Source organism: Ambystoma mexicanum, chromosome 8 (assembly GCF_040938575.1).
Source record: "Ambystoma mexicanum isolate Mex_15411 chromosome 8, UKY_AmexF1_1, whole genome shotgun sequence".
Classification (NCBI taxonomy): domain Eukaryota; kingdom Metazoa; phylum Chordata; class Amphibia; order Caudata; family Ambystomatidae; genus Ambystoma; species Ambystoma mexicanum.
In genome coordinates this window covers 1,020,887,397-1,020,901,870 of record NC_090929.1, presented here as the reverse complement: position 1 = coordinate 1,020,901,870, position 14,474 = coordinate 1,020,887,397, and the positions used below count along the sequence as shown (strand labels likewise).

At 49.5% G+C, this 14,474-nt stretch overlaps 1 protein-coding gene across 2 annotated transcripts in view; it reads right to left on the bottom strand.

Moving 5' to 3' along the window:
- The window catches only part of VCL (vinculin), a 751,821-nt gene that overhangs the window by 394,387 nt on the left and 342,960 nt on the right, over nucleotides 1–14,474 (bottom strand). For both annotated transcript variants that reach the window (XM_069610959.1, XM_069610960.1), the window contains exon 10: nucleotides 9,496–9,671. In XM_069610959.1, coding sequence (XP_069467060.1) covers nucleotides 9,496–9,671 — 176 coding nt within the window. The remainder of the gene's footprint in view (nucleotides 1–9,495; nucleotides 9,672–14,474) is intronic.

Here is a 14,474-nt window from a genome sequence, read left to right as displayed (position 1 = left end):
ATCGACGGACATCGACTCCACGAGACGGGCACGGCGCCCCCTGTTGAAATAATTTCCGAAGCAGTTGGAGAAATCATAAGATGAGGAATACGTGGGAAGACACAATCCATTTCAAAGGGAGATTTCTTTAACAGACCTCTAGTCAGGGGTAGGAAACCATCTATTCTAAGGGCAAGGCAGGATTCCAACCCAAAGTCTAAATTCTCTGGGTAGGAATGGCAGAGCAGCCAGGATTCACTCAAGGGAGGGGAGAAGGCTTATGGATAGGTACAGTTAGTCCCAATAGATTACAAAAAAAAAAAGACAACCCTGCAACTATATGTTGAATCTTATATAATTTTTATTATAGGATTACACCTAAATAACAAAGTTCAAATAGGTACTATTTTTGTTGGATTCACTAGAACAGTGAATCCATTGCTAAATGTATGACTTGTATCTGGTGGCAGAATTGGTACATTATAATAAGAAATAGTAGGGAGAAAAGGGATCCCTAGACATAGTCAACACAGCCATTTTTGAAAATCACCATTGTCAATATAAGAACCATCACTCTATTCCTCACTATCTCTAGTGTCCAGTAGAACAGGTTATTTACAGGTAAGTCATATAATTAAGTCCTATAGGAATTGAAGGGATTAAACAATTGTGTATTTGGTGTGAAACTCCAGGGAAACAAAGAGGATTTACAGAAAATAAAGTCTAAGTTCAGGTAAGTACAAGGTTTAGTCACTTTAGGAGGAGTTTAAAAGTTTGTAAAAATGCCCCATATAAATAAACGGTTCTATGTGATATTACCACATATTATAGACCAATCACAAAAAAGAAAATTTTGTGGGGACCACAAAAGATTTTCAAACCTTCCCAACCAAAAGCCTTTTTCATTACAGACTTGCACACATTCAAACACGCACACACTTAGTTACCCGCTACCTGCCTCCCCCCTGCCCAAACATTACTCACACACAGACAAAAACAAAAGCTTACTTAGGGCCCAGCGACTTCCCTCTTCTGGCTCTGTTGTGCCCGTCAGTCCCTGCGCACACTCGTGTGCGCCGCAAGGGCTGACATTTCGATTCATAAAGACCGCTCAGAGCAGTCTCTCTAAATCGGTCTTTGAAGAAATCAATTTTTACAAATGGTATCTTACAAAAATGTCGCCCTCATTTGTGCGCCCCCACAGTCACTGCGACTTTGCAGGCGCACAAAATGAGGGTGACATTTACTGCGCACAAGCAGAGCAGCGGTTGCGGGGGTGTTCCCCGCTTATCCTGGGTGCAGTAGTAATGGGGGTCCCCCGCTTACCATTTGGGAGGAGCAGACACTGCAGGGATCGCAGAGTACGCAGAAGTGTGCCACCCCAAAGGTAAGTTTGTTGGGGTTGTGGGGTTTGGGGGGGGGGTTGGGAGGGGGCACAGATAGGATCACTGCGTTGCGCCGTAACTGCCGTCGGCATTTTCGGCATCGCAGTTGCGGACGCCGCAGTGATCACAGATACTTACAAATCAATTCCTTCACTTAGTACCAAATAAACATGACAAAGCCCATATGCAAGCTGCAGTTATGAATTAAAAACACTTCTACCCCACGGGTGCAGCCAAAAAAATCAACTGAAACCAGGGAACACCAGATGACACCCCCTTGAAGAACTCCAGGTCCAGGATCAAGGCACAGCCAGCGGAGAAGGATGGCTGTTATGAAGGTTACAGACGAACGCAAGTCAAGGGCAATCTGCAGTGGAGGAGGGCCTGCCACACCCACTACAGTGTCAGTCACCGAGGATGCGGTGCCTCTGAAGTGGGAGAACCCAGTGAGCACAAGAATGGGACAAGGATCTAATACTACTTTAACCCCAGACCAGCAAAAAGAAAAAAAAAACAGGAAGATTAACCACCAGCCTGAAGCTGCAGCAGCTAAGGGGAAGTAACCTGGAAGACTGGGGAGTAGGACTAAGGGCATCCAGGTAGCTCAAGGGGCAAGATTGGGCAGCGGGCCAACAAGGAATGTTGCCAGGACAGGGGCAATACATGATGCATCCCAGGACAGCAAAGATAGAGCTGAAGCCGAGTAGTGGTAAACTACTACGCTTCTAGGCCATGGAGACTCCCTACCTCGGAAGCACAGCAATGACCTAGAAACAGTCCCAGCACTGGACTGACAGTCAGGAGTACTAGGAATAACCTAGGCAGCACTTCCAGCAGCTTTAAGGAGAGACCAGATCAATGGCAAAAAGAAACCAGGCCCAGACAATATGGCCAAACCAGGTCATTAAATACAGCAGGCCATATTCACAGCAGTCATCCAGCAAATCTGGAAAGAATCTGAGGAATGCGAAGGGTCTTCCATAGATACATAATTTCATTGAGTGGCTGACCTAAGCTATACCACACTTGCCCTGCCCATCACACACCAGGCAGGGCCTCTGGTGATTTATAGGGCCTGCCTTAGTTGCATGGGGCAGAAAATTAGGCTATGAGAGTTTGAACCACTTTAGAAGATGAAGGGCTGGGCTCAGGGTGAGTCGGTCAGCACAGTGGCAATTTCAGGCCCACCTCATGGTCCCCACAAAGGGATGGCCCAAAACAAAATTGCAAGGGATAGGGCTTACAATGCATTAGTACTCCAATGGCTACTATACAGGTACATTGGATTACTAATGCTGTTCACATGACGGCACCCCTGGTGAAGCCAAAACCCAATTACCACTGCCACCAGCCTATTCCTCAACACACATGTAGGGAGATAGAACCAGGGTGCCTAAAAAGCACTGTAGCCATATGGGATAGTATTGCAGCACATAACAAAAAAGGGTTGCAGTGGAAGGTGGACTTCTACTTGGCTCCTTCAGACCACAAAAATAGAGTTAAAAAAAAAAGAACTGGTAAGCCAGCGAAAAAACTTGAAGGGTCCAGAACACAGGAGAAGAGTGCTCCAAAAGGAACAAGTTACTTACCTGTAACTGTTGTTCTCCAGCATGGGTCTGGCATGGATTCACATGCTCATGAATATTCCCCATCAGGCTGTGAATCCTCGGTAAAGAAAAAATCAGCATCAGTTTAGTTTCTGATCTGTCTTTCTTAGTAGTTACCAATCACTGGTCTCTGGGTCATACTGCCCCCAGCCAATGACTGCTCTCTCCATAAGCCCCGCCCCTGGCAGCCATCCCCCAGATTTGGTAGCACGTAAAGTGGCAGTATGACCAAGTGAAGAGCCGCAGAGGGGCAGGAGGGAGGGTTTGCATGTGAATCCATGCCGGACCCATAAGTAACTTGTTCCTTCTCCAGCATGGGGTCTGGCATGGATTCACATGCTCATAAATATAAGAATACATAGCAGTACACAGATGCACAGCCACGGGAGGTGGCAAAGGCTCAAAATTAAGCATTACATAGACTCAACATTAAGCAACTCTTACCTCCTCACCAGGCCCACCTTCAGGTGAACAGGTTGCGCAGCACTGCCTGGCTGACTCTGGACTCCTCCCTGGAATACCGGTCGACGCAGTAGAATCTCGTGAAGGTGTGCGTCTACCTCCACGTAGCAGCCCTGCAGATATCCAGCAGGGGTACACCAGACAAGAATGCCGTGGTAGCAGCGATCGCTCTGGTCGAATGGGCTCTCGGACGCCCGGGCAACGGTCGGTTTACCAACCGGTGGCAGTGCATGATGCAGGCGGAGAGCCATCTGGAAATGGAAGCCTTCGAGAGAGCCTTCCCTTGGTCCACAGGTCCAAAGTTCACAAACAGCTGTGATGTCTTCCGAAAACTCTTAGTTCGGTCCACGTAGAACTTCAGCGCTCTAGCCACATCTAGCGAGTGCAAAGTCCTCTCGGCCGGCGATGAAGGCGACAGGAAGAAAACTGGTAACACCAAGGGCTCGTTGAGATGGAAGTCAGAGAGCACCTTGGGCATGAAGGAGGGGTGCGTCCTCAGCACCACCCTCGTCTCGTGAAAAAAGTCAAGTATGGAGGCTTGCAGGGTAGGGCCTGAATCTCTCCCACGCATTGTGCGGAGGTGATGGCCACAAGGAACGCTGTCTTCCACGACAGGAACTTCAACGGAGCCGAATGCAAAGGCTCGAATGGAGGGCCCAGGAGCCTGGTCAGCACCACGTTGAGCTCCCATGCCGGGGATGAAGCCTTCACTGGCGGGAATGATCGGAACAGTCCTTTCATAAACTCCTTCACCAGGCGATGAGACCACAGGGATGACCGTCCTGTAGTTCTGGTGTATTGGGAAATCGCTGCCAGATGCATCTTGATGGAAGCATGAGCTAGTCCAGCTTTGGCCAGCGACAGTAAGTACAGTAGCAATTGAGGGGCTGTAATCCATAGAGGGTTAAACTTCTGTGCACAGCACCAGACAAAGAACCTCTTCCACTTGTGTCCGTAGCACTTGAGAGTTGAGGACGCCCTGGCCTTTGCAAGAACCTCTCTGCAGTCCGCCGGGATATCGTACCCTCCAAACTCTAGTGCTGCAGGAGCCAGGCCTTCAAGTTCAGCGACTCCGGGTCGTGATGAAGGATGGCGCCTCCTTCTCTGGAGAGAAGATCTGCGTCCGTCGATAGTTTGACTGGTGGGGACGCTGACAAGTCCAGAAGGTCCGGGAACCAGATCTGCCTCAGCCACACCGGTGCGACGAGGATCATCCTGCACCGGGACCTCTTGAGCTGGTTGACGAGTCGCAGTAGCAACGGCAACAGAGAGAACACATACAGGAACAGGCCGTCCCAGGGGAACGAGAAAGCATCGCCCATGCTCCTCGGCTGGGGAAACCTGCTGGCGAACCTCTAGCACTTGGAGTACGCGGCCGTCGCTAACAGGTCGATCTGGGGTTTGCCCCATCGTTGAGTCGATCCACTTGATCCTGACGCAGTTTCCACTCGTGGCACGAACGCAGCTCCCGGCTGAGCGAGTCTGCGATTGTGTTGTTTGTCCCTGCCAGATGAAAGGGTACCAGAAATATCCCCTGGGCAACGGCCCAGTGCCACAGACCCTGGGCTTCCTTGGACAGGGCTGGAGATCTTGTTCCTCCCTGCTTCCGGATGTAGGACATTGTGGTGTTGTTGTCGGTGAAGATCCTTACCACCTTTCCCTTGAGGTACAGGAGAAACGACCCGAGGGCCCAGAACACTGCTCGGAGCTCCAGTATGTTGATGTGGAGCGTCCTCTCCTCCGGGAGCCAGAGGCCTCTCGCGTGAAGAACTCGAGTGCGCTCGCCACCCCTCCAGGGAGGCATCCGTCGTCACCATCACCTGTGTGCTGGGGTCTGAAAGTCTGTGCCTGCCGCGAGATGCGCGCGGGTGCCCCACCACCGAATTGCTTGGCGGAATACCTCGTTGAGCGAGATCTTGTCCTCGAAGCTGCCCGTCGCTTGCATCCAACAGGCGTCGAGGAACTGCTGTAGACGGCGCATCCGAAGCCTGCACAGGCGCACCAGGTAGATGCACGAGGACATCTTCCTGAGGAGGGACTTGATGGACCTCACCCTGGCCACGTCTGTGGCCAGCAGACGCTGCACCTTGCCCAGAATGGCCTTTGTCCTTTCCTCAGACGGCGAGGCCAATCGCGCCACTGTATTGAGCCTGGCTCCCAGAAACAGTGCTTCCTGCGACGGAGCCGGGTGGGATTTGGGGAAGTTGATGGAGAATCCCAGGTCCGTAAGCAGTCGGACGGTCTTCTCTGTGTGTTCGACGGCGAGTTCCCTTGTTCTTGCTCGGATGAGCCAATCATCCAGGTAGGGTTAGACGTGGATCCCCTGCAAGCGCAGCCGCGCCCCCACCGGCGCTAGGCACTTGGTTAATACTCTGGGTGCCAACTTAAATCCGAATGGGAGGGCGTTGAACTGGTAGTGCCATCCCTGGACCACGAACCTGAGAAACATTTGGTGTCCTTTTAGCATGGGGATGTGAAAGTGCGCCTCCTCCAAATCCAACGATGATAGGAAGTCGCCTTCCTCCAGCTGGCCCAGCACATGCTGGAGGGTGACCATCCGGAACTTCTGTGCCTTGATGTATCCGTTTAGTCGACACAGGTCCAGGAATGGATGCCATCCTCCCATCTTTTTTTTGAGGAGAAAGTATCTTGAGTATACTCCGGAGCCCCGGAGCCTCTTTGGGACGAGCTTGATGGCTCCTTTCTTGAGCATTGCCCTTACCTCTAACATCAGTTGAGGGACGTGGTTTTCATTCCTGGCCATGGGAGGAATTCGGGGGCACTTCTTGAGAAATTCCAGAGTGTGCCCGTGAGCCAGGGCATCCAGCACCCAACGGTCGGTGGAGATGGACTCCCACAAGCTGACTAACTTCATCAGCCGGCCTCCCACCGGGGTGCTTTGGTGGGGGCCCGATGCAACGGCCGGTTCAGTCTTGCTTGGAAGCGGCGTTGCCGCCTTTGCCTACTTGGTGACAACAGCGAGATCCACCTGACTTGCCTCATCCCCTGTAAGCTTCTTGCGACGAGGAGCGGGCCGCCTGACAGTACGTTGAGGAGCTGCCGCTGAATCCTTGCTGCAGAACTCCCAAGGCCCGAGCCATTTCCGTGTCGGTCTTGATGGCCTGCAGTGACTCATCCACTGTTTTTCCAAACAGATTGTTCCCGTCGAAGGGCATGTCCAAAACCTTGGCTTGTACGTCTTGGTGGAAATCCGTTGCCTTGAGCCACCCCCACTGTCTAAGGCAAACGCTGTTGCCCAACTGGCGGAAACCGGTGTCGGCAATGTCCGTGGCTACCGTTATGGCGTGGTCTGAAGCCACCTCACCTTCCTGTAGGATCGCCAGGGCCTCTGCCCTCTTGTCTGGTAGGAAATCCAGCAGGGGGCGATCTTGTACCACAATTCCCTGACGTAGCGTATCACAATCGCTAGGGCGTTGGCCGCCTTGATCGTCGTCGCCGAGATTACTCGTCCCATGGCGTCCAGTTTCTTTCCCTCGCCGTCCGGTGGGGAAGTTGAAGATGAAGCCGATGCCCCCCCATCTTTCTTCTTGGCCGCTGCCGAGACGACCAAGTCCGGGGACGGCTGTGCCCTAAGGCACAACGGGGCGGTGTCGGGGACCCGGTACTTCTCGTACCGGTCCCTCTTGGCAGGCATCGTGGACGGGTTCTTCAGGAGGGCAAGTCCCTCGTCCCAGATGTCATCCAGCAACGGCACCGCGAGGACCGTCTTCCTCTTGGCCTCGCGCTGTGGTAGAGGAAGCCTTCCTCCTTTTCGGGGCAGAGCTGAAAAAGCTCGGACGCCCTGGCAATCATGGCGTGGAAGGAGCCAACTTTGTCGGGTAGGGACGCCCGAGGAAACGGAGACAAGGGGTCAGTCCCGTCGTCACCGCCGTCGTCGTCATCATCATCATCATCATCCGCCCCCGTCGTGGCCATGTCTGTTCCCGTGTCTTCCCTCGGGACCGGGGAAGGCGACAAAGGCTGAGAAGGCCGTGAGGTCTGAAAGGGCGCTGGATGAATTCTCCTTCTCTTGTTTGGAGGGCTTCCCGACGGACCTGGTTCAGTTGGGTCGTCCGTCGGGGGTAGGGGCAGTCTCATCCTTATCTCCATGCATAAGGCTTCGATTGCCGTCAAAATGGCCGCCGAGTTGTCCTGTGGCTCGGGCTGCGACAGGCGTGGCAGGTGCAACGGTTGCTCCTCCTCCACGGGAACCTAGTCGTTGCCACCCTCGCTCGTCCCCCTCCTCGGGATTCCTCCCGTGGGACCGGGCCTTTTCCAAATTCTCGGTCAGTTCTTCCTCGGAGGTTGTGTCCGTGTCCGCTCCCTCTTTTTTTACCGGGGTCTTCACGGGGGTCTTCTCGATGGGCTTAAAAGAGGATTCCCTCTGCGCAGGCAGGGAAACTCTGGGCCCCGAGGTCTCCTCCACTGGGGTAGCCTCCACAGGCTTCGCCAGGGCCGCAGCGACTCCCTCAATCGATGCCTTGGCCGGGATCAAGGTCTTCACCCCCTTGGGCGTGCTTGAGGCCTTCACCTTAGGGGGAGGGTCACAGCCTTGCTCCCCTTCGGCCAGTTCCTTCGAGATCGACCAGGGCCTCTCCAGAAGCTTAGCCGGGTTCTCGGATTTTCTCTTCCCCGAGCCAGAGCGTTGGCTCGTGGTTGATGGCGTTGGTGAAGGTGCGCCCTGCCTGGCGTTGAGGAGCCCAACCGTTCGGCACTCCCGGTGACCGCAGACTCGCGGTGCTTTGCCTTCTGTTGGGGCCCCTGTTGCCGGGGCGCCCTCACAGGACTTAGAAGACCACTCGGACTTCTTCTCACCTGCTGGGCTCTTGCCTTGCAGCCAGTTGGAGACGGGTACCCTCATAGTCCGATCCGACATGTTCATGTCGGAACGCACAGTCCTTCTCCACGTGTGTTTTGTCCTCGTGGAGGCATTATAGGCATTTTGAATGCTTGTCCTCCTTGAACACATTCTGTAGGTTGCATCCAGGGCAGATCCTGAATAGTTTGCCGGGAGTCGAGCTTCCCTTCTCCTCGGCCATGTTCCTCTCGTCCGAGAGGTAAGCCTCAGAAAACTTCTGGAATCCTCCAAGAAGCGTAACTCGATGAAAACCTCACCCTTGAGGGGCGTAGAAAAATCCGAAATGGGTCCCCGTTGATCGGAAGTAGAAAGGTAGAGCTTAAGGCTCGATTAAACCGAAAAAATTAGATAAATCTCTTCGAAAAAGCACAAACACAGTAAAAGCTCGAGGACTCCCAACACTTGAACGTGTGTTAAAAATCTGAGGATGGCTGCCAGGGGCGGGGCTTAGGGAGAGGGCAGTCATTGGCTGCGGGCAGTATGACCCAGAGACCAGTGATTGGTTACTACTAAGAAAGACAGATCAAAAACGAAACCGATACTGATTTTTCCTTTACCGAGGATTCCCAGCCTGAAGACGGGGAATATTCATGAGCATGTGAATCCATGCCAGACCCCATGCTGGAGAACTGGAATTCCTTCCCAACATACATTAAGAACCTGAAACTATTTAGCATGTTTCAAAGTTATAATGTTCGAAGCAGTAAAAACAAATCATTCAGCATTCACCCCAATTATGCTCTTTGAGCGAGTAGGGTTTCCTCGTGAGGATTGGGAACAGTCCATCTTTAGTTCAGGGAAATGCCTCAAATTTTTGTGATGGAGCATAGACACCAACAGTCACATCTGGATAGAGGCCATGTTTAAAGGGGAAGAAACGCCTGGTTTAAAGCAGTGAGAGAAAGTTTGGTGGGGGTAGGGGCAGACCAGTCTGCTTAAGAGCAGCCAATCCCTCTAAGTTGAGCAACAGTTCCTCTATACCAGGGAGTGAGGAAAAAGCAAAAGCATTTTGGAGTACAATATTTTAACATGTTGCTCTTTAGAAAGGTGGCCAAATCATTTAAATGGTAAATATGACAATTTACCATTTTGTCCCAAATAGCTCTTGCATCCCACCCCTAAACCCAGGGAATGTGCTAGATTTCACATTACACAGAAAATGTGCAATACCAAAAGTGTTCTTAGAATGGTAAGTAATACGTACTGTCGGCGTAGATCGGACAGCTTGGCAGTCTGCATTGCTATTTCCCCGAGCGATCGAAGGATATCTTCTCTCTCTTTGGGATCCTCACATAGGTCAGCAATTCGCTTTGCTTCAGCCAGGATGCCACGGATGTTCTCTTCCCCTTCTGGACCACCGTTTGGGTCAGCTAGCCAATTCTACACAAAAAGAGGAGGGGAGGTGCTTAATGACATACAATGTTCACCGATATCCTATTTAACCAGTCAGCCTTCTTACAGGGACCAACGAAATCTCTGTCTGAAGGACATGGATGTTAAAATGTGTGTAGGGAGCCACTTCAATAGCTGCTTAATGCTGAGAAAATGTTGATGCACAATGCCCACCACAGTCAGGCTAATTTCAAGCAAGAGCAGAGAATCTGGTGTTGGATGGCATGGAGACAGATTCTAAACCTATACCGGGTCTTTTCTTGCAGCAGGGGTACTGGTAAGAGGTCTTCTGAATGAGATGTGGATGGTGGAACTCGGCAACCGGGGGAACTTTACATGAAGCTCCTGTTCCAACGAAGAGTCAAAGTCAGAATTCACAATGCACTAGTTAAAAAATGCTGCAAACTATGTTTGCTGCGTTTTTGTTTGCTGTGCCAAGAAACCTTAACCTCAGGCTGGATTTAGCTGTGAACCATTTCTTTTGCTTTTACTAATGCTTTTCAGTTCAAAGATCTTTAGGGGCCAACAGTGAAGGAAAGTGGGTATATAACAAGACCAGAAGGGACATCAAGACACAGGGTGGGCTTGGAAGAGAAATGTGTGACCTATAAACCAGGGAGCAGGGTGAGAGGTAGAGGGTGAAAAACTTCCCAAACACGCAGTTAAACCCCTCCTACCCCATTCCCCAGAGGGTCTGCAGACAGACCATTCCCAATTAATACATAAACCTGCAAATCGCAAGGCTTGTTCCAAACATGAAATGCAGCATTTACAAGTAGGGACCACCCAAGTTCTCCAAGTATCAGGACTTTTGGGCCAAAAGGCACCGGAGGCTGAAGGAGCACAACCTGCCCGGGGCCAGTAAGAGATAGGTGAAGATGTTTGTGCCAGCGTAACCTAAGCACTCAGAGCCCAAGGCTTGATTCTCAGCTGCTTCGGTGGCTGCATCATTGAGGAACTGGTTGCCTTGCCCCAACGAGAGCAGTGGTCATGTTTAGCCAGCGTTAAGCATGTATGTACAGAATTCAGCCTTTTCTCTGTACAATTACTGTTTGTGATTGGGGCATTGTCCTTTTTTAAAAAAAAATAATTTGTTTTGATTTTTATCATGACCTTTAAATGGTTGCATAATGTAGAGTCTTGCGGTATATAAATATGAGCTCAGTCTTATTTGGAACAGTGCCTGCTAGAAACATACAATTATAAAGCCATAGCAATTTAATATCACACCAGTGCCAGCTCTGTGAGGAGGCCCCAACTAGGACAGGACGGATGCATATCGGCATCTAGGCTAACCATCTCTGTAGCTGCCATGTGGAAAAGCCATAATCCTGCCCCTTTGATTATCCAGCAGTAACAATATCACCTTCCCCTTAGGACATAGCAACATCACCCAGGACAAAAAGCCAGCATCACACCAGGATGCTGATCACTGGGAGTTCTTTTGAAGCCAGCCGGCATGGGGAGAGGCCTGGGGTTAAGATAAGCTACAGAGGGAAGGTTGACTTTGAGATGACTCCGCATCTTGCTCTGTGTTGGGGTTCACTCCATTTCCTGCTCTGGCTGGGATTGCATAAGGCAAAGAGCATTTGTTACCACAATAGGGATTGGACCCCTTAGGTCTTGCTTTCGACCAATTCCCTCAGGCAATTAACCTTTAAAAGGAGAGGGTCCCCTCAATTCTTTGATTTATCTTTGGACCATCAAGAGAAGGAGGAAACCCTGCAAACAGTGGAGGAGGTGACTGCTGTTGGACCAAGGCCCTCTCTAATTGTGCACTGGAACCAGTCTCCTAGTCACTGGAGGTGAAGGATCCCTGTAGGTGCCAGTCAACTTCCCTGGAGTGGGAGTGCACAACAGAAGGACTCATTCTCCCTGGGTTGGGGCCCCTAGCAACCCATAAGTCAAGGAACAGCTTTGGGCCCAATTTCCTGCAAAATTTGTTTTGTGAACTACACCAACCTGGAAATTGCCTCCTTTTCCCATACATCTTCATGCCTTGTACTGTTGCTGCTTTGAACACACTGCGTGTTGGACCAGGACAATTAGCACACTTACCTGCCTTCTTCGAAGACATTTGTGAGCATTGAATCGTGCCCATTAAGTGTCTGAACACCCAGCCGCTTTTGCCAGGGAGCTACTCTACCACAGTCTGTGCTTTCTTTATAAGGGTGGGTTTATGCTAGTGGTTTTAGTTAGTGGATTGCATTTTGTTTGATTAAATGTCTATATATTTATGGAACCTTCATTGTCCGTTGTTTGGGTTACTACTGTCATGAGCTCACACCATGTGAAAATTATACCCAGTCCTCTGCTACTGCAAAAAGGAGCTACACCCGTCGTGCCATGCGCACTTCACTGTTCTGATTGGGATAATTGTGGGGCCAAGTAGGCAGTTTATCCACTACACCTCCATGTACTCCTGCAGAGCAATTGTCATTTTGATAAAAAAAGGTTAGGGATTCTCAAAATTTCAGTTTCTTCTTTTACTACCAGATTACAGTGTGTTACAGGCCCTCAGCAGCCGCTAGGATTTTGTTAAAGAGAACCCAAAGGTCTGCCACTCCACAGAAACAGATTTTTAAAATATTTTGATCCATGGTGATTTTAATACTTGGTTTCAATTTGATAAGGACCGAGATTCCATGAGGTACTGTTAGTATACAATTGTGTTCCTTAAGCTCTTCTGTTTTCCAGAAAAAAAGGCCATTGTTTGAACTTTGTGTTGGTGAGAGGACTTAAGGCATGCATTGCGTACAACATACCTCAGCCGGAGCGATCATGAGATTTAAATGGCATGTTGCTGAAAGTGGTGACGCAGAAGCTTGTGGGATAAGGCAGTCACCTAGTAGAAGGACGCTTCTTACAACATAAGCTAATGATCTATTGGTTTCATTGCCTAATTTTACTTCTGAAATCTCATGTTCCAATTATAGGGGTAAATGTCATGCTATTGTAGAGTTTCCTTTCAATGAAAAAGCTCAGCTGGTCACGAATAAGGAACAGTATGATCCTTGGGTCTCAGCCCATCATAGGCAACTGAAATAATTGTACCGTATGATGGAAAATAATTGGAGGCCTTTTAGAACCACGAAAACATTTTGTTTGGTAAAACCCCTCTTTGTGGCTATAATCAAGCACCTTTGAATGCTAAAGCCGCTTTCATTTCTAATAAAGTTAACATTGCAGCCATTAGGGTTAATGAATTGTTCAGAGTGTGTTCCTCTTATTAATCCTGGCTGGTTAGCAAATTCACTTGAATTCTAAACACAGGCAGCCAATAATTTTAGTATTTTTTTATGGCTAAGATAGAGGATATACAAGAAATTTAGATAAATAGGAAATCTATACCAATTATTTTGGAACTTATTAGTTCTTGTTTCAGTTCCAACCTGTCTCGAAGAAGCACGCGTCCGCTCTTACCCAGACTCTAAAACCCACCTGCAAAGAAGAGTCGTTGCCTGCATTTGTTACTTGCCAACAAATATCACAATGTCTAGGCAGGGTGGCGAATAATCTACATGGCACAGGCCAACATCATCAGAGCTGAAGAGCAATATGGGTTAAGACGGACGGTCAAGCAGGTCCTTAACCTCAGGCTGATACTGGACAAGTATGTGTGCGGTTTCGGATGCCAATGTTTACCTGGGGTTTATGGACCCAAGAGCGTGAATCTGCAAAAGTTGTGGCACTCACTGCGCTCTGGGCATGCCACGGGGCACTGTTAAATTGGGCGATTTACCAGAGTAACAATCTCACCAAAGTGGTGTGACTGGATAGCACGGGCAAAGTCACTCCACCCTTCAATGTGTCTTGTGGAGTCAAGCAAGGGTGTGTGCTGGCGCCATTCATCTTCAATCTCTACGTCAGCACACTTTACCTAGAGATAAACGAAATCTCAAACGACACGCCTAGAATAGCAGGCAAACATATGTGCCCTTTCTTATGCAGACGATGTTCTTCTGGCTCACAACCCAATAGGCCTTCTGAAACTCATTAGTGAATGTGTCAGATATATGGATTTAACGCTGACAAATCCAAAACCTGTGTGTGGCAAGCCCGGATGTAATGTACCCTGTATTTTTTAATCTGGTTGTGGGTTGCAAAATGCAACCATCTTCGGGTAGTGTTCAATAGAGAATAAAAGTGGAATGATCATACAAACAGCACGGCAACTAAACGTTCACAGGTTAATGGTGCCATAATTCATTTTGGCAGAGACATGGGCTGCTTATATCGCACTCACTATTTACCAGGTCAGGTCTATTGCTAGAAGTATGTATGGGCCTGAGGTGGGGAGGGAGGGGAGTGGGTGTTCTCCCCTGCACCATCAATTCAGATGAAAGAAAATAACTTTACAACATCTTTTCGGAGTCGCAAAAAGTGCCTGGCATATCTATTACATCAGGAATTGGGTCTGGACTATATAAGTGACCATCTCAAAACACTATTAGTTTAGACTACACTATGGATAAGCATAACGCCTCACTTGACACACGATATTAAATAACTACTGGTGTCTGAAATCTGCTTGAAAATCCCATGGCTAAATCAACTGAAGGAGGAATTTAGTTCCCTTGGCCTCGTGAAATTATACAGTTCCTTTGCCAACATATCAAATAAAGACGTACCCCTTTTCCGATTGCGATTCATGGAATAGAGAATTAGAGAATGCCACAGCGTTACAATGTGGCGATCAGGAAACTCAGTTTACCATTATTTTGCACACGGCTTCCACGAGTCAAAAGCTTATTATGTAGGGGATGCTGTTGCGCCGAAGCAAGATGGCCG